The sequence below is a fragment of the Camellia sinensis genome, chromosome 6 (genome assembly GCF_055761805.1).
Source record: "Camellia sinensis isolate YWXY chromosome 6, ASM5576180v1, whole genome shotgun sequence".
Lineage (NCBI taxonomy): Eukaryota > Viridiplantae > Streptophyta > Magnoliopsida > Ericales > Theaceae > Camellia > Camellia sinensis.
Window position 1 is genome coordinate 43,613,916 of NC_138966.1, and position 20,599 is coordinate 43,634,514.

Here is a 20,599-nt window from a genome sequence, read left to right on the forward strand (position 1 = left end):
GGAGATTTTGAACCTAGCCAATAACCGTCTTGAAATCCATCATTTTAAAATCCAAAAAATGACTGACAACAAATTTCTTTGTACCAGCATCCTCTGTCTTATATTTATGATCTAGAGATTCCCACAGTTCTTTTGCAGTGCTTTTGACACTATACACATTGTACAGTGTATTGTCCAACCCATTGAGGATATATTTGCGACATAGAAAATCACCATGTTTCCATGCATCGACTGTGACAACCACTTGCCGGTCAATTTCTCCCTCGTTCAGTGTCGGAGCTTTTTCATGAGTGAAGCGAACCAAATTCAATGTTGTAAGATAAAACATCATCTTTTGTTGTCATATTTTTAAATTATTTCCATTAAATTTTTCTAGCTTTTCCCCATGATTTACCAATATTGCCGGAGTCATCACTAGCACAACGGGTGTGGGGGTCTGAGTACGAACAGTCTCAGTACTGTTTGTTTCAGTAGCCATATTTCTGACGAAATAACAATGTAATAATCAAAAATTTATATAGAATTTAATTTACACACAAAATATACAAAATAATATTTTGTAACAAAACTCCAATGATAAAGAGTATATGACTACTATGTTATCAAAGAAATCATTAAATAGTAGATTACTACTTTTAAGAAATTAAACAGTATATGACTACTATTTAATTTCTCAAAACAAAATATTCGTCTGTCTAACACACAAATAATAAAAAAAACAAAAATCTACTTTAAGATTGTTATCCCTAGTGGTTGTGTGTATATGTAAATAAATGTATAAAAAAAATAAACAACAAAACAAAGATAATTAATTTAGAAAATAATTATATAAATTAAATTCTGAATCAATTGCTTACAGAAATTATAAATCGAGGCTTGTGTTGGACACAATCTCCTTAAAGTAAATTTCGCACTCGCTCTGGTGCTTCGAGATTTATCGGCGTCTACTTCCCAGAATGTAAGGACTAACACTTGATTTGCAGCACTACAAACTCAAGTCTGGTGAACCAAACAATGCTGTAACTCTCTCTTTCTTTTCTTAGAAACTAAATGGTAGACAGATGCAGAAGCACAGAAGGATGAACAGAAGAAGAAAAGGAAGAAATGTTTGGAAAATTTCGATGATAGAATTGTTGGAATGACAGGATATATATAGGAGAACATGAGGCTTTTCCGAACAGGTGTCAATAGATAGAAAATCTGTTCGGACAGATTTAGTAGGTAGAAAACCTGTTTGGACGGATTTGAATAGAAACAGATTTGTTTGGGTGGAATTTTCAACAGGTATGAACCTATTCGAGTGAATTTTAACAGGTATGAACCTGTTAAGGTGGAGGAACAAATTTGGACAGATTTATTTTGAATTTTGAAACCGAAATTCAAAATTAAATAAATAAAATATAAATGTTTTTGGCCCAAAAAGATAAGTATTGGGTCGGACAAGCCCAACCCAACCTCACACCACGCATCCGTGCCTAAGCCCAGCTTGCCCGGACTAACGGCGGCGCATGCGTGTTTTTGTTTTGGATCCAATGGGTCTAGCCCACTTTACCCATAACCTCACCCTTCCATATACTTGGATACCCCTTGGGGCCCATCCCAAGTATCCTAAGCTAGAGTTTATATACCCATTTAAATCCTTAAGCCTTTCCAATGTGGGACAAACACTTTTCACAAATGTGTAAGAAACCCACCTAAAGCCATTTCCACGAACCAGAAAATCCGTATTGAATTCTCATTCATTTGGAAATGGTTTTGAGCAACCAAATACACGATGTTATTCAATACGTGACATTAAACATGAACCCAATTAGTAACGTTAAAAATAACGCTTGGGTCCTACCTTAATTAATGCTCAAAGTTAGCAAAAAGTAAGGTTTTTTCAAAACCATTTTCCCATATATATTCCATCTATTTGTTTGTACTTTTATTTTTGCATAAATTTATTTATTTCATTAAAAAGAAGCCTATATACAAACTATGTACTACGCTTTGTCTATTTTGAAGGGGATACAAAAATCTATGAGAGGTGTTTTGAAAAATGTGTTCAGTAGAAAACATTGTCCTATATTTGGTTAGGACTCTAAAAATGATGATACTAATGGTCGTGGTAATGGTGGTATTGGTTGTGATAGTGGTGGTTGGGGTGGTGGCTATGGCAATGGTAGTGACAATGGTGGTTATAGGGTGGTTAGTGGTAGAGAGGTGATAATGGTAACTAGTGGGTTGTTAAGCACACCAAAAATAAAGTCCAAAGTGTATCTAAATTTTGTAGAATAATGGCTAGGTATAGATCCATAAGGAATAATGTGAAATTCAATTAATTAAGACCAGAATGATTGAAGATAATTAAATTAAAGCGAGAATTAAAATAACTAGAAAATTAAATTAACACTAAAGATTAAGGTTGAGAATTCGATTTGGGAAAAATCCTAGGACAAAGAATCCACTACTAGTTGCATAAATAGGGTTTAACATCAGGATCTAATTGCAATGCGGTTTGAACTAGCCAATGTTTCACAACTACAAGTTTGAAACACTGATCAAAATGATTGTTGCGTTCAACGTATAGGCATGAATCATTTCAAGTAGTACGAGTCGTTCACTCTAGGCTATGGTAGTAACACAACTCGTTTCTTGTAGCATGACTCGTCTCATACTTTGAGTATAGCACATAGAAAACCATTGTATGAAAAGCATTCAACAATCACATAAAGTAGAATACTGAAAGGAAATTGAAATTAAAACTTCTAAAACATTCATACAACTTGCTCAAACCATTTAAAAAATCAAAACCTAGTTAAAACTCTATTTACATGGCTAAGGTTTCATCAAAACCTTAGAAAGAGAAGCCTAGCTGCTCATGGAGGAGTAAAAAGATGATGAAGAAGCTGCCATGGAAGACCTCCAATCCTTAAACTCCAAAACTCCAAAACTCCAAAAGCCTAGCCCCCTTTGCCTATTTTTTTAAGAGAATTTTCGAACCCTAGAACAATCTTTTTTTTCCTCATCTTATACTTTTCGAACCCTAAAAAAAACGTACACGAAATCGACGTGGCCACACATGCGGGAAATGTTGGCCACATGTACGAAAAAGGCCGTACGTATGGGAAAGGCTCTGCACGTACGGGAAAGGCTCTGTACTTGCGAGAAAAACCCTCTGCAAGTGCAGATTATGCAATTCGTTTTGATCTTCAGGAAGGGGCCCACACACGTAGGAATGACCCTCTGCATGTGCGGTGCATGCTTTTCAACTAAAATATCACTTTGGGCTCATTTTGTACTTCAAATGCATCAAACCAGATTCACATCAAACACTAGTAAAATTTACAAAGTTGCATCAAGAAAATGAATAAGAAATCTCAATTATAGGCCTTAATGGTATACATTTTGACTTCAATCGCACCCCCAACCTACAACTTGCTAGTTATCGAGTACGGAAACAACGAAAAAAAAAAGAAAAAAGAAAACAAAGCAAAATCTAGTTACATCCTCTTTCGTGAATAGAACGATTGCATTTAGCATATGTTACTGGATAATCCTTTGTGATATGTTTAAAGCTAAACATTAGGAAAAAGAACATTAATTGATGCAGGGAAATACTATATGCAAGTTATGTCATTTGTGAGTTTGATTATCATAAATGGCATAACTTAATACCATGGGAGTCATAACTAAAAAAAAAAAAAAAAAATTTGAGTTATAACCAAACATCACATAAAGCATAACCAAACAACTCTTGGATCATAAGTAAAATAATGTCATAACTAATAACACTGTAATTCATAACAAATGACACATAAATCGTAGCTAAAAGTGCATATAGTACACACTACCATAAAATTTATGTGCTTAGTATTCCTCAAAAATAAAGTTAATTGGTAAAAACACGAAGAACTAAAATTTTGTGCAATGACAATTTTGTGTGTGTATCAATAGGATATGCATGAAAAAACCTTTCCTCTAAAGAGTTGATAATCTACAATTGTTAATACCTGACAACGTTGTTAATTGTCTTTGTCGTCAACGTCGAAGTCAAAGGTATAGTCAAAGATCTCAATGCCAGGAAAGTCAAAGTCCCCCTTGCCTATGTAGTAATTAAAGAGAAACTAATGTTAATATTTGGTAATGTTGTTGAAGTAAAAATCAATTTGTTTGTAAAAGAATGAACCTAGCCACATCTTCTATACTGGGGGTGTTTGGTGCAACTTATTGTAAGCTAAAAGTTGATAATCAGAAAGTAGAAATCAAAAGCACCCCTTCCCTAGTTTTTAAATAATCAACTTTTCTCAGCTTATTTAAGCTATTTTTGCCTAAAAAACTGTAAGCAGAAGCTTACCAAAAAGTCTGGCACAGATTCTCAAATTAAAATAAGCTATAATCCCCCTATAATCCACACCAAACACCTCCACTGTATACATTTGGCGATGGCATGAAGCATATCTAAAGAAGGGCCAGAGCTAGAACTTTGGCTCTGATGGGGCAATAGTAAAGTAAAATGTTATTTGTATAACAGTGTTACCCACCCCGTTAATGATTTAATAAAAAGACTAAAATACCCTTGTATTTTCTTCATTTGTTTGAAAGGTAAGTGCACTTTAATCCCTTGTGTTTTATTCCATGTGCGATTTGCCACCTTGAAATATGAAAATAAGCATATAACTATTGTGTCTGCCACACGTTTTACACTTGCTGTTAAGTTGGACAAAAAGTTTAACAGTACACTTTAGTTGACAAACTATGTTGGGGTTATGTGGTTATTTCCAAATGTTAAGAGGTAAACCGCACAGTACTCAAATCACAGGGAGTAAAGTGAAGTTTGCTCAAAACAAAATGTTTAATTATGAATGTGTGGTTCTTAATTATAATCAATAGTGATGTTTATTATGATTTAAGTATAATTCATTTTAGTGTTGTTTATGATTTAGTTATAACTTATTATAATTGTTATTTTGGTTATAATAAAAAAAAAATTAGTTATACCTCAAATGATATTTGGTTTATTGTGGTGTTAATTATGGCATATTGTGGATACTACTTTAATTATGACCGAGGTCTAGTTATGACTCAAGTGGATTTTGGTTATGACCCATTGTTTTTTTTATTTTACTTTAATTATGACTAAAAGTGATTTAATTATGATATTTGTAATATTAGTACCACAATTATCATAACTTTCATATACTACACACTCTAAAAATAGGTGTGTATTGTATGACCCATCTTAAGAATACATATATACTATTAATTATTAAATACAAAGTTCACTGCTGCTAACATCATTTGTATCTCAAGCATGGGATAGGGTGTGTATCATATGCATTGTTTTACGTATTTTTTTTGTGTATGTATTTTGATAATTTGTGACAATTATTACGTAATTTTCTGATTGAATTACGAGAGTTTATTATTAAAAAATAAAGTCAAACATTACAGAAATGCCTAATTTTATTTTTGAATCACAAACTATTGTAATTTTATTAAAAAATTACATAATATTATTATAAAAATATATTTAAAAAATACTTGCTCCACTTCCAGGAAGGGATTTCCCTTGTTGTTGGACACCAATAATTATATGAAAATGTGTAGTTGAGATTGAATTTGTGTAGTGTATGGTCCATGTATAAAATTAATAATCTAAACTATAAAATGATAAATCTAAATTTATAGTTTTACTTTGCTGCACACACCATGGTTGTTAGTGAGGTTGCTGTGTGGTTAGGTTTAGGTCTCGTTTGGAGACTAAACATTTTAGTCAAGAAGTCAAAGCGTCATTATAAATTATCACATCATTTTTTATTTTTCAGCACATCTTTTCGTAAAAAATTTAAAAGTTACTGACTGATTAGTATTTATCTTGTGGAAATATTTTTAGAAGTTAATTTTATTTCACTTTTATAATTTGACTCAAATTTTATTTTGGTCCTCATCCAAATTTTTGTTAATTTTTTCTATATGTACATTCTAAAATTGTTAATTTTAACTTCTAACTTGAATAGAAGGACCAAACTAAAACTAGATTTAAAGTATAGAGACCAAACTGTTCAATTTGAAATCATAAGAGCCAAAGTGAAACTTGGGTTAAACTACAAGAGTCAAAAGTGCAATTAACCCTAATCTAATTACTAACTTTCTAATTTCCTAACTTTATCAAAAATAAAAATAATAATAAAAAAATAAATAAATATTATCATTTTGCAAACTTATAAGCACCTAATTGTAATTTTCCCTAAAGTTTAACCATATTCATTAGTAATGTGAGAGATTGTGTAGAATATTACAAGCACCTAATTGTAATTATTCTTTGAAATTAAATGAAATCGAATGGTCATTCCATTAGAACATATATTTTCATATTTGGTGTACTAAAAATATAATATAAAATATATTATAAATAGAATTATTATTTACTATAGTAAAAGAATGATCATTTCATAAAAAGGTTAAGAAATGATTATTTAGTTTCAATATTTTATTTCAATGAATCAAATACTACCTTATCATAACTACTTTTTTCTTAGCTGTAAGATGTGTATGTATAGCTAAAAAATTGAGTAGTGAAGTTGCCTTCTTGAGTTCGTCGAAAACTTGCAAATATATAATTGGAGTGTTACCTGGAAATTTGGGGCAGAGTCTGACAGATGTACTTCTTGCTGGAATTTCAGTATTATTTACATCCGGGCCAAAACACACGAGACTTGGAAGATTTATAAGTTTGACAAAGTAAATTCTTCGCGAGAAGATTTCATCGTTTTCCCTGGTGACAATCTTTTCTACCTTCTCGCAATGCTCAACTGTTAGATTTTGTAGATTCACAAGAACGTTGGCCATGGAAATTGTGAATACATATCTCAGGTTGTCACAGTGCTGCACTGTTAGACATCCTAGATTTTCGAAACAATGAGTTTGTTGGGAAATATTCTTCCATATGTGTGTCAACTTGGACAAATACTTCAATATCAATTTGCTTAACTGAGTGATTAATGTTTCTTTCTCAGCAACATCAGCACGCACCCCCTCTTGGAGATCAAATATCATTTCCAGTGAATCACACCACCATACTTTTAGCCGTTGTATATTGTGCAGCCTTTGCATTAACTTGGACGACACAACACTTGATAATTTTCCACAATACTGGACCCGCATGAATCTTACTTTGTCAAGGCATCCGACTTCAAGTTGATTGTGCCATATCTCAGTTGGCTCATCTATTCCTGTGACATCAAGCGTTCCCTTGGTGCTTAAACTAAACTGTAATTGTTATCACTTCAATTGTGTTAGTGACATATTTACTAATCCATTGTTTGGTTAAAAAATGAAGATCGGATTAATAGTCAAATACACATCATTTCGAACAAAATTGTTAATGTACTAATTATTTAAGACTAACAGTTTATTGTATTGTAATCCACCCCTATTTAGTCCTTCCAAACAAACACTCCCTTAGTGTTAACACCATTTATTTGGGAGCTGGGAACAATTGACAAAAGAATAATGATATACAAACAAAAAAAACCTATAACATTTGTATACAGAATGATGTGGTTGCACCAAGACTTATCCTTTTAAAATCATGTGCCCATTAAAATGACATTTAATTACAAAAAATACCATCATTACATCATTCTAGAAAAAAAAAATTAGGGAAAATATCATATCCAAAGAGTTTTGAAAAAATAATTACAAATTAGTGAGAAACTTTATAAATATTAATAATCAAAATTATAAATTACTTTTTCACGGACCTTTTTTTTTTTTTTTTTTTTTTTTTTTTTTTTTTTTTTTTTTTTTTTTTTTTTTTTTTCCTTCTGACATCCACTGGGATGTAATAATCCCAAAAAATTATCTCCAATTTTTTTTTTTTTTTTTTTTAAAGAATGGATCAATTTTCTTGACAAAATCTTTGACCGCACCAATGCTAAAGAGTTTATTCTCCTTGACTTTTTGTACCCAACAATTCTTTCCTCTTCAAACATTTAGAGGTTTATCCTTAGTTCAATGGATATTGAAAGAATGGGTTGTTAATGTTGAATACCATAATTTTAAGACAACTCACTTACCTTTGTAGCCAAGAGATGGTGTTGAGCTGAGTTAAAAAATTCCACTTCTTGAACAATGCGTTGCGATGCTGAAGGGATTGCCCTCATGTTGGGACAGTTGATTACTTTTATCTTCTCGATGAATGATCCTTCAAATGTGTAAGCTTGGGGACATAATCTCTTGAGGTTTGGCAGATGAAAGAGTCTGAGACTATTTAGTTGAGGGAACATGATTATATTTGTTGCGACTTCATCATCTACTTTTGGTTCCTCATTAACAATCGCTTCCAGCACACCACATTCAGCTACACATATTTCTTGTAGTTTCACAAGAAGTTTGGCTTGAGAAGATGAGAATATATATCTCAAACTGCTACAACCCACTACTGTTAAGGATGTCAGGTTCTGAACGCTTGGAATTCTTAGTAAGTTGTTCTTCCAAATATGTGTCAACATTGGTAGATAAAGTAGGGCCAATTCTGTTAATGAAGGGAGCACGATATCTGGATAGCCTTCTCTAACAATTATTCCTTCAAGATCAAATGCTACTTCCACAGATTGACAGTACCTTACTATAAGTCTTTCAATACTCTGCATGCCCTTAAGAATATTCAATAGCTTACGACAATGCGTAATTGACATCCTTCCCACTTTAGGTTGAAGTTCCCTAGGCCATATCTCTATCACGTTATCCATTCCAAAGATCACCAATTCCTCAATGGTAATTAATTTAACCTACAAAGTCCATTCACAGGGTTACAAATATAGTTAAACACAACATATTTTATTTCCATTAAAAAAAATCCATTAAATATCATTCATTTCATGAGAAAATAACATAGCAAAATTTTCGATTCTATTTGTGTCGAGTGTGGTTTAGATATTGAAGTTGCTAACCACTTAATCATGATCTTGAGTGAATATCATTTTTTTTAAATTAAAATTATTTTCTTCAAAAATTATAAAATTAGAGCATTATTATACAAGTTCAAAAATTAAACCCACTTTTTAAGTTCAATGATGTGACAATCAATTAAGGCATTTAAGGTAACATTCTTTCTCATATTTTCTCTAATTATCCACCAATCATATTACTTACATATCATTAGATCTAAAAAATAAGTCTAAAAAGTGGATTTGTATATCATTTTTTTATAAAATTATTCACGTTTTCTAATGCAAGCTGACTATACTTGAAAATCATTGATTTTGTCATTTCATAGCAAGATAAGGTTAACAAGAAAAAATAGAATATATTTTTGACTTTAATAAAATATTGGCCTCCAAACACGTTTTACAATGGAAATCAGAATTTTGACAATTTAAGTAAATATGAGCAAGTAAAATGATTTAGTGGGATCTATGTTTGTTGTTGTTTGTTTGTGTTTTGTTTTTCCTTTGATTAGTCCATCTCCAATTCTTGGGTCAAGTGCTAGTATAAGATTGTACTTGCTTTTCAGTGTCAATCTAATTGGAATTGTTGACTCTAGCTATGATACTTTGTGCCCTTCCGTCCTTTGTTGATGTAAGTTCTGCTTGTAATTTTACTTCTTCATCAATAAAGTCTTTTCTTTACCGATCAAAAAATATATATTAGATACTGTAATTAAATTTTACCATATTATAATATTTTTATTGATAGCTTTCTTGGTGACCACTCTTACTTGATTATATATAGGCCTCTCATTGTATTGTAAAGAGAGACATCATTGAATACACTTTTCTATTTCTTCAATACTGTTAACATGGTATTAGAACTATAGGTTAAGTTCTTGGTGTTCTTCTCCTTACCAGTGGGCAACAACCTTTCCTTGGCCGCTCGTCGGATCTTAGTCCTATCTGTTATCCTTGCATCCCAAACCCCTCAGTTCTTAAACCTGAGTATCTCATAGCCACACATTCGTCTCTTTCTCCGACCATCGTCGCCATTACTCACCACAGCTCCAGCCATCGCCTCCACCTCGGACGTCTATTCCATCACGCCAGCTACAGCTCCGGCCATCACGCTGGCAGTTCTAGCCTATCGCCGCCATCCTTCGCCGTTGCTCAACCACCAGCCCACATTCAAGATCTTTCCTCTCCCTCTCTCGGATTTACCCCTCTTTAATCTACACACACATTTTTTTAATCAAACCCATCCCACACACTCTCCCAAACCCACAATTTTTTAAATAAGCCCATCCAAAATTCTCTCTCTCTCTCTCTCTCTCTCTCTCTCTCTCGGGGTACACTCTTTCTATTCAAACAAAACAATATGTTTTTTTAACTCTATCACATGGGCTTGTCCCACTATTAAAATAAAAATTCTTTTCTATAATTGTTTTTTAGAATATGATCTCTCCCTTCCGCTCCACTCTGTCTTTCCCACTATTTCGACCTCAAATAAGTTTATATCTTCAAACCTATTTGAGTTTGAGGGGGTAATATACATATATCATTTTGAGCAAAGTGATACACTATGCGAACCACCCAAGCAAGTACTTGGCGCACCACCCAAGTCACCTCCTTAGTGCACCATCACCTAAGCTGCCCCTTGGCACACTACCTAAGTCAGCCCCTAGCGCATTATGTCTTAAGTTGCCCTTGGCACACTCAATTCCTACAATAGTCCGGTACAACCATAAACTGTCTTCTGACATTAGCTCCAGTTGCTCCTACAACGGTCTAGTACGACCATAAACTATCTTCCGGCGTTAGTTTCGGCTGCTCCTACAATGGTCATGCATAACCATAAATTGTCTTCAAGCATTATTAGTTTTATTTTATTTTATTTTCTCTTTCCAAACTCTAGTTGGTCTCTTTGCAACCACCTTAAGTTTGAGGGAGACTGTTAGTGAATATTGTATATATATATATATATTATATTCACTATATATATTAGATACTGTAATTAGGTTTTACCATATTAGGATATTTCTATTGTTAGCTTTCTTGGTAACCACTCTTATTTGGTGACCACTCTTTCTCGCTTATATATAGGCATCTCATTGTATTGTAAAGATACATTTTATTGAATACACTTTTCTATTTCTTCAATACTGTTAACATTGAGAAAGAATAAGGTTAACAAGAATACCTTCTATTAAAATATCGAACTTAAATTAATTAATTTTTGCTTTATTAAAATTTTGAAAATCGGGAAATGACAGATTAGAGGCGAACTTATAAATTTCCTCTACTTTATCTGGGGAAAGCTCACCTAAAAACAAAATAGGTTTATCATAGACACAGAGAGAGAGAGAGAGAGAAAGAGAGATCAAGGTGGCTTAGGGAGGTAGAGGTAGGGCCAACCTTGAGATTTATGAGATCTTAGGCAAACTATGAAATGAGGCCCTCTTACATATACTTTTTTGGGTAAATTACAAATACATTCCATGAAGTTTGCTTAAAATATAAATTGCCTCTTGTGGTTTTGAAAATTACAGGCTGCCTCTTGAAGTTTCTAATTTCATAACAAATTGCGCATTTTATTAATAAATCATCAAGCCAATTAACAGGATCTAATGATGTCATATATTTATTTCAATTAATAATTCAGGTAATTTTATTATTGAATAAGAGAGCAGTTAGAAATTTCCTTTTTTCAATTAATTCTATTAAATAATTTTTTTTGACAATGGGATATTTGTAATTTTCTAAACCATAGGGACAATCTATATTTTAAGCAAACCTCAAGAGGTATTTATATTTTACCCTACTTTTTTTGTAAAAATTTTATAGATAAAATGATGAGTACTAAGAATTTTTTAATTTGTTAGTAGTCACAAACAAAATTTACTTGCACAAATAATCGTTAAAATTATAAATTAAAATTTACTTCCATACATTAAGATAAAAAGAAATCATTGCAAAGAGTCAAAAAGATAAAAAATTGATGTTGTTATTTTATAATTTAGCAATAGTTAGTTTACAATTGACTCAACTATCCCATTTTAGCGGCAAAATCACTAATTAAATTTGCATAATCTAATTATTTACCAAATCTTTTTCAATAGATAATACAACTAATCCATTCAATAATTCTTGTAACATTGTTGATCAAAGGACAGATTTATTCAATATATATATTCCATTTGGCCTAACAACACATATATGAAAAAATAAAAAATTGTTCGTTGCTGGTACAAAATTTTTTTTAGGGGGCCTTTAGACTAGGCCTCAATTAATATATAAAAAAAAATTCAGTAAATTACAAATACGTCTTTTAAAATTTTCTTAAAATACAGATTCCACTTGTGATTGGAAAATTATAAGTATTCTCAATTTTATTTTATTAGTTAATTCATATAATTTTAGTATTGTATGAGAGAGCAATTAATAATTTTAATTTTTTCAATTAATTTTGTTAAATAAAATATTTTGCTTATTAAAAAAAAATGGGCCCCAATGTTTATTAGGTCTGTTTGAATAATATAGTATAAGGTACTAATGCATTGGGTTATCCATCAGCCAGTCCTGTTTTTGGATTTTATTACCCATTAGGTTCTGACTTAGAATCTTATGTATACATAAGTCCTAGCCCATCTATTATTTTTCCTTTTTTACCCTTGAGTGTTTTGTGTTTACCTAAACAATCTTTTGTTCTCTCTCTTCCTCCACCATTTGTGTAGGCTCTCTCTCTCTTTCACACAAAGAAGACTCATCTCTTTCTACCATTTCTGTAAAGAGTTTCATCGCCGCACCACCACCGTCATCAACCACTGCCACCACCATTGTTCACCAACCATCTCCACCGTTCTCCTCCATTGCTATCAACGTCACCATGACAACCACTACAGTCGTTGAACCATCACCACCATCGCCACCATCATCTTCCACTCGCCACTGTCGTCGTCCATTCGCAACCACCATCGATCTACACTCCATCGTCACGAATCCACCACCTTGTTCACCAACTACATCAACCATCACCGATCTACACGCTACATCTTTGATCTTCACTCTATTGTCGCCGATCCATCAATTTAGCTATAGATCTACATTGATCAAGTTGTTTCAATGGTGAAATCGACTCCAAATGACTCCAAACAACACTATTTTTTCATATCTTACTTTTTCTCTTCCTCATCCTTATTTTCCTCCTCTCTCTCTCTCTCTCTCTCTCTCTATTTTAAAAAACAAATTTGCTGTAAAAAAATTTAGTAAAAAATTTATCAGTATCTAGTTGTGTTCAATGACAAATTTATCACTGAATGTATCATTAATTTTTGTTGATTTTGTATTGATCTATGATGGATTCATTATTTTTTCAATGATAAATTTATCAGTCTCTATTGTTTATTATGTGTGTGTGTGTGTGTGTGTGTGTGGATTATTGTAAATAAGTGAGTGAACATGATTAAGAGTGAATGATTCAAATTTATTTGTAATTTAAAAAAAATCTATTATCACTGATGAAAGTGTGTCTAGATATGATTGAGTAATTAAGTGGTGGAGATGGTGGCAGCAGTGATGTAGTGGTGATAGATGTTATTTTTGTTTAAACAATTCAATAAATTATCGTCAGGCGTGGTCACCAGCGCCGGAGGTGATCGCCAATGACCAGAGGTATCGGTGACCAGAGGTGGTTGCTGGCAGAGGGAGAGAAAGATATAATAGTATTGTTGGGTAGCAGGCAAGTTGCTGGATAGTGAGTTTTGGGCTAAGGGTAAAATTGGAAAAACATGGTTATGATTTGGGGTTAGGACCTAGTGGGTATTAAGTTGTTGGACTAGCCCTGTAACTCCTCCCAAATTTGGAGCCCTTTTTCGGCGAAATTCTGGGGGTCCAAGCCTTGCTTACTCAACCAAGGCTAGTGAGGAGGTGTCTACTGGGGAAAGGGAAGAATGAGACAGGATATTATTTTATATCCAATAATCTAAAACTATAAAATCCATTATTAGAATGTATATCTAAATAATAAAAAAATTACATTGAATTAAGCATATATTCCTCAAATGAGTGATGTGAAATCTGTTTATTTCAAATTCATATCTAAAAGCACAATTATATTATTCATTTTAATGATGGTTTCAGTTGAAATTATAAGAACAAGTTTAAGAGTGAGAGAAGAGAATAGGAAAATAAAAGAGAGAGAGAGAGAGAGAGAGAGAGAGAGAGAGATAAAACTAGGAAGAGCCACAAAACCTTATCTTAGGGTTTCCCTCTATGACACTATGTATTTATACTAGGAGCAATAAATACATAAAGAAAAAATACCCTTCATCTAACTTAACATTCCCTCTCAAGTTGGTGGATAAATATCCCTCGTGCCCAACTTGCACACAATAGGATGAAAAACCTTGCTACCAAACCCTTCAGTAAAAACATCGGCTAACTAGTCTTGGGATTGCATAAAAGGCATACAAATCACACCACTACTTGTTTGCTCCTTGATAAAATGTATGTCAATCTCATTGTGTTTGGTCCTACCATGTTAGACAGGACAATGAGCGATGCTAATAGCAACCTTATTATCACAATACAACTGCATTACTCCACCATTCAACAATCCGAAGTCAGCCAATAACACTTGAAGCCACAGGAGCTCACCACAGATGCCATTTGCCATTGCCTGGCACTTTGCTTCTGCACTTGATCTAGCCACAACAACTTGCTTCTTACTCCACCAAGTCACCAAATTACTGCCTACAAAAATGCAATAACCCGAAGTAGACCGCCTATCATAAACTACACCAACCCAATTTGCATCAGTGAAAGCCTCTATTTTCAAATGACCATAATTAGAGAACAAGATTCCTTTTCCAAGTATGGATTTGAGATACCTAAGGATCCAATCAACTGCATCCAAATGCCCTATTCGAGGATCATACATGAATTGACTTACAACACCAATTACATATACAATATCTGGCCTAGTATAAGAAAGATATGTTAATCTCCCTATAAGTCTCTAATACCTTCCTTTATTTGCATAATCTCCATCACTGTTGCTAAGTCTGTGATTGACCTTAATAGGAGAATCTGCTGGTCTACATCCCAACATACCTACTTTCTCAAGTAGATCCAAGATGTACTTTCTTTGAGAAATAAAGATGCCATTATCCGATTTAGCAATCTCAATCCCAAGAAAATGTCGCAAAGAGCCAAGATCTTTGATTTCAAACTCCTTGGAAAGTTGAGCCTTCATTTGGGACATCTTCTCTACATCGTTAACAATCACCACTATGTCATCCACATAGACAATAAGAATAACACTTTTATCTCCACATCTTTTGATGAACATAGTATGATTAGCATGATTTTGCTTATACCCAAATCTGAGCATCGCCTTAGGAAACCTATCAAACCAGGCTCTAAGAGACTGTTTCAATCCATACAAAGCCTTCTTTAATCGACAAACATTCCCTTCAGTGACCGAAGAAGAGAAACCTAGAGGAACATCCATGTATACTTCTTCTTCTAGATCACCATGGAGAAAAGCATTCTTTATATCACTCTTCTATAATGGCCAACCCAAATTTGCGGCACATGAAAAGAGGACAAGAATAGAATTCATTTTAGCCACTAGAGCAAAAGTCTCCTGATAATCAATGCCATATGTCTGAGTAAACCCTTTAGCAACCAGTCTCGCCTTATATCTGTCAATAGTCCCATAGGCCTTCTGCTTGATTGTAAACACCCATTTGCAACCCACAGGTCTTTTACCCGATGGTAGAGAAACTAACTCTCAAGTGCCATTCTTACTTAGAGCTCTCATCCCCTCTGCCATTGCTTCTTTCCACTTAGGATCAATGAATGCTTCATTCTAATTCTAAAGAATGGAGGCAGAACACAAAGACAAAATACAAGCATGATATGATGTAAACAAGGAATCATATAACACAAATTTAGAAATAGGATGTTGAGTACAAGTTCTAACACTTTTTCTAATAGCAATAGGAAGATTTGAATCATCAACAGGAATAGTATGAGAAGTAACAAACGACTCATTACCTAAGGATTCCATAAAGAATTAGGAACTGGGGTCAAAGGTAATGATTGACACGGTGGCACATAGGTCGACTGTTCTCTTTGTCTCCGAGAGTAGGTCTGAAGATCAGGTCTATCCAACCTACTAAACTCCCCCTTAACACACTTTCTCAGATTCTTCTCACAATACGGTGGTGCCTCCTCCCTCTCATAACAAATAGTAGAAAACAATGGATAAGAAAAAACAATCTCTTCCATTGAACAAACCTCCACTTGAAGATATTGGGCCCTGAAGAACAGCTCAGACTCACAAAAGATGACATCCATGGTAACATAAGTTTTGTGTGAGAGAGAATCATAGCACTTGTAACCTTTCTGGGTGGAGGAGTAACCAATGAAAACATACTGAAGAGCCTTGGGGTCCAGTTTGCTCCGAGTAGAACGAGAAATGTGAACAAAGAAAACACAACCAAACACCTTAGGAGGAAGGGAATGAGGAGGTACAGACAAGGGAGGGAGTAAGGTAAGGGAGTGCTAAAACTAGAGGACACTAGAAGGCATGCGGTTAATGAGATACGCGGGGGTGAGTATAGCATCACCCCAGAATGGTTTAGGTACCCGCATTGTGAACATAAAGGCACGAGTAACCTCAAGAAGATGATGGTTTTTGCGTTCAGCAAAGCCCTTCTATTCAGGAGTGCCAACACAATTGATTTGATAAAGAATACCATGCGCCTCAAGGTATGTGCGAAATTCACCATCAATGTACTCAGTACCATTATCACTCTGAAGGACTTTAATTTCGGCTACAAACTGAGTACGGGCCATCTTATGAAATGTTTGAAAGCAAGAAAAGACCTCACTTTTGGTGTGGAGAAAGTAAACCTAGGTGACACGAGAATGACAGTCAATAAAAGTGACAAACCAACAATAACCAAACACAGACATAATACGAGTGGGACCCCATAAATTAGAATGAACAACCATAAATGGAAACAAACTTCTTTTATTAATTGAAGGCTAACAAGTTCGTTTATGTTTAGCAAACTTACAAACATCACAATGAAAATGATTCCTATCACAATCCTTCACTAAACTAGGAAAAAATTTCTACAAAACTGAAATAGAGGGATGGCCTAAACACTGATGCCACTGATGTAATAGAGAAAGAGATAAAGTGCTGGTTGTCTGAAAAGCTTGGCTGGTAACAAAGATCCACCCTCCAGAAAATATGATCCCCCATGTACTTTACCAATGCCAATTGTTCTCCCCATACCCAATTCCTAAAAAACACAATGAGAGGGGAAAAAGGTTACAGAACAATTTAAGGAATTGGTAATACGATTGATAGACAGTAAATTAGAAGAAAATTTGGGAACATGAAGAAAAGAGGAGAGAGAAATAGAGGGAGAATAGTGAATAGAACCGGTCCTAGACATAGAGGATAAAGACCCATCAGCCACTCTTACTTTATCCTTGCCATGACAAGGAAAGTAGGAATGGAAAAGGGTGGACAAACCTATCATATGATCTGTAGCACCAGAGTCAATAATCCAAGGAAATGAAGAGACAACACTCAAAGCATGTGTAAGAGTACCTATAGAAGCAAAGTTAGAGAAAGAATGATCAGAAGTAGAAGCAGAAGCAGGAGAAGAATCAAGCAAAGCCATCAGATGCTGAAGAGTATGTAACTCATCATATAGCGTTTCTGGTTTAAAACTGACCCGTTTGACTTATGGATTCAGGTTTCTTTTCCTTATATAGTTGTTCTTGCATTGTTTTTCACTATTTCTCCTTGAGTTGGGCTATTGAGTTGTGTTTATTGCATTTGGAACAGGTTGGTAACTTGTTTTTCAAACTTTTGGTTACCCAGATTTTTATTCCTTCGCTCGAGCGAAGCTTCTTGCGATCGAGCGGACTTTGCGAACATCCAGTATTTTTGTAGGTCTACAAAACTATTGAGATTTTGCATTCTTCGCTCGAGCGAAGATTCTTGCAACACTCAAGCAATGACCTCTGTCTACAAAACTACTGGGAGTGTGTATTCTACGTTTGAGCAAAACAACTTATTATGTCTGGTCGCTAGAGCGACAACTCTTGTGCTTGAGCGAATTGTGCATATATCAATTCATAAACAACCCACTTTAAGTCACTTTTTCATCTCTCTCTCTCTCTCTCTCTCTAAACATTTCAAAACCCTAATATCTCTCTTTCTCTCTCTAAAACTATCATCCATTGATCTCTACACCCTAGTTCCTTTGTTAAAAAGGTAGAGCTCACCTAGACCTACCATTTGATCGGAGCAAAGTTCATTTTCGACTCCATTGAAGTTTCACCCTTGCTCTTGCTTGTCTTCTAACTTGAGGTAGGGATACTTTCCACACTTTTTATGAGTTTTAACATAGTTATTTGTCATTCCTAAACCATATTGTGAATTTGGAAGAATTTGAACAAATCTAGGGTTTTGGATAAAAATCAAAATAGGGGTTTTTCAAATAGGTTCTTGGAAATGATTTTGATGTTGGAAATAATGTTGAGTTGGATGGAAATGGTTAATTTTGATACTTGGGGTTGATTTTGAAAAGAGTAAGAATTTTGCACTAAATACCTCAATTGTTGGTTTTGTACAAGTAATGAAATTGATGTTGAAATTATGAAATTGGATTGATATTGATAAGGATGGTACATTTAGATATATATTATCACTCACCTCTTGGAAATTTGGAAAGTGTATCATTATGAAATATAAATTATCTATTTAGAAATATCTGTTTTGGACTATCGGTGGATGATAGCTATGACTGTTATAGAAATCGCATGTGAATTAGGAGAATTGAAACTATTTTCTCATTTATTTGTATTGAGCATTATTTCACATTTATACATTGAAAATGTTTATCATTTTGAGAAAAAGGGTGAAATTGGGAAACATGAATTGTATTGTTGAACTAAGTTGGCTTGAGTGTCCTAGGTGAAAGTCCCAAAAATCACGCGTGTACATGGGTGCCGATCTTGCGGATGAAATTTTCGTGAAATGGCAATAGTAGTGCTTTCATAGCCTATGTTTACATGAGTCCCGACTTACGGTTTCCTTCAGACAAAATTTTCGGGAAAGGTTGCATTTGTTTTGAAATTCCTAGAGTGTGATTCACTGCCCTATTTTTTATTATGATAGAAATGATTTTATGAATCGAGACATCAACTTGGCATTACATAGTTTTGGAAAGAGGTATATAAAAATGTTTTGGCACGAGCATTGCATATGCATCCATCTTATAGTTTTGTTAAGATTTATATACTGTGTTAGATTATTTCTATTGGGCTTTAGCTCACCCTACGTGGGAAACATATTTCAAGCGCTGATGATATGCCTCCGCCAAGGCAATAGCTTGGGAGGACTTGGAGTGAGAGCATCTTTTTTTTTTTTTTTTTTTTTTTTTTTGTGTGTGTGTGTATTTATTGTATTTATTTTGTACAAGCCAAGGGCTTTAACTGTATTGAACTTAAGTTCACTTTTGTTGTAACCAGGCATCGTCTTGGAAATATGTAAGCCCTTAGGGCATTCTTATCTGTTTATCTTCCATGCTTTCTTTTAACTTGCAACATATGCTATAGATTCAAGCTAGGTATTATGAATGTATACCGTATATGTTTCTCTTTTGTAAATCACATTGGGCTTAATGGAAGATACTTCTGTTATTATTGTTTTCATAAGTGGACATTATGGATGGATTATTGTAATTATTTTGGGGTGTTACAAGAGAGAGCTATGGAAGCACCTAAAGTAGTAGTAGAGGATTCTGATAGGTGTGCATGAGAGTGGACAGTACCACCCCAGCCACTAGTACCACCACGGCTACTACCTCTCCCACGATTAGGTCTACCATGTAACTTTTAACAGTGCTCCCGATCATGCCTTTCTTTCCCACAATAATCACAGATAATTTGATCACGAGCACTAGAAGGACCTTTACCCCCTGACAGAGACGGACCAAATTTCCCATCCTTAGGAGTAGAGCAGACTGGTTTTGAAGAGGGTGATGAACCATAGCACTCCGTCGGCTCTCTTCTTGGAGAAGATAAGCATAGTCCTCATGGACAGTAGGAAACAACTGGCGACTGAGAACCTGAACGCGAAATTTGGTCATATTCCAAGTTGAGACCGGCAAGAAAGTCATAAACCCATTCCTTGGACACCATCTGCTGACAGGTAGTGACATCTTGAGAACAGATAGCTTGGAAGTTATAATAATAATCAAGTTCTTGCAACAAACTGCCTAACTCAGTATAGCACTCAGCAAGAGACCTATACTTCTTATTAAATCCCCGAATCTTTTTTCGTAGTTCATATGCCTGAGCATCATTACCTCGTTGAGAATGCATCTGAGAGGCTGTAATCCAAATCTCATAAACAATATCTATCAACACAAAGGATCGACTAATGGTAGGGTGGATGGAATTGATTAGCCAAGTCATAACAAGTGCATTCTCCTTATACCATTTGTCATGTTCTGGTCAACCCTCACTAGGAACTTTAGTAACTCCAATTATGTAACCCAACATACCATGAGCAGTAATGGCCACCTGAAAGGAACGTGACCAAACCAGATAGTTGCTGTCATCTAACTTGACAGAAATCAGTTGAA

General features: G+C 34.3%; 1 protein-coding gene and 1 pseudogene across 4 annotated transcripts in view; one reads left to right on the plus strand and one right to left on the minus strand.

The window, feature by feature from the left end:
• LOC114271981 (syntaxin-71-like) overlaps positions 1 to 20,599 on the plus strand; it is a 290,405-nt pseudogene that overhangs the window by 39,654 nt on the left and 230,152 nt on the right. The gene's annotated exons all lie outside the window — the stretch shown is intronic.
• Positions 6,385 to 20,599, minus strand: part of LOC114267847 (disease resistance protein At4g27190-like) — a 79,168-nt gene continuing 64,953 nt past the window's right edge. Inside the window, exons 4-5 of one of the 3 annotated variants that reach the window (XM_082873756.1) lie at positions 8,064 to 8,777; positions 6,385 to 7,254 (exon numbers count right to left, since the gene is read on the minus strand). In XM_082873756.1, coding sequence (XP_082729882.1) covers positions 6,496 to 7,254; positions 8,064 to 8,777 — 1,473 coding nt within the window. In that variant the 3' untranslated portion in view covers positions 6,385 to 6,495. The remainder of the gene's footprint in view (positions 7,255 to 8,063; positions 8,778 to 20,599) is intronic. The other 2 variants (XM_082873755.1, XM_082873757.1) reach the window with 2 other exon arrangements.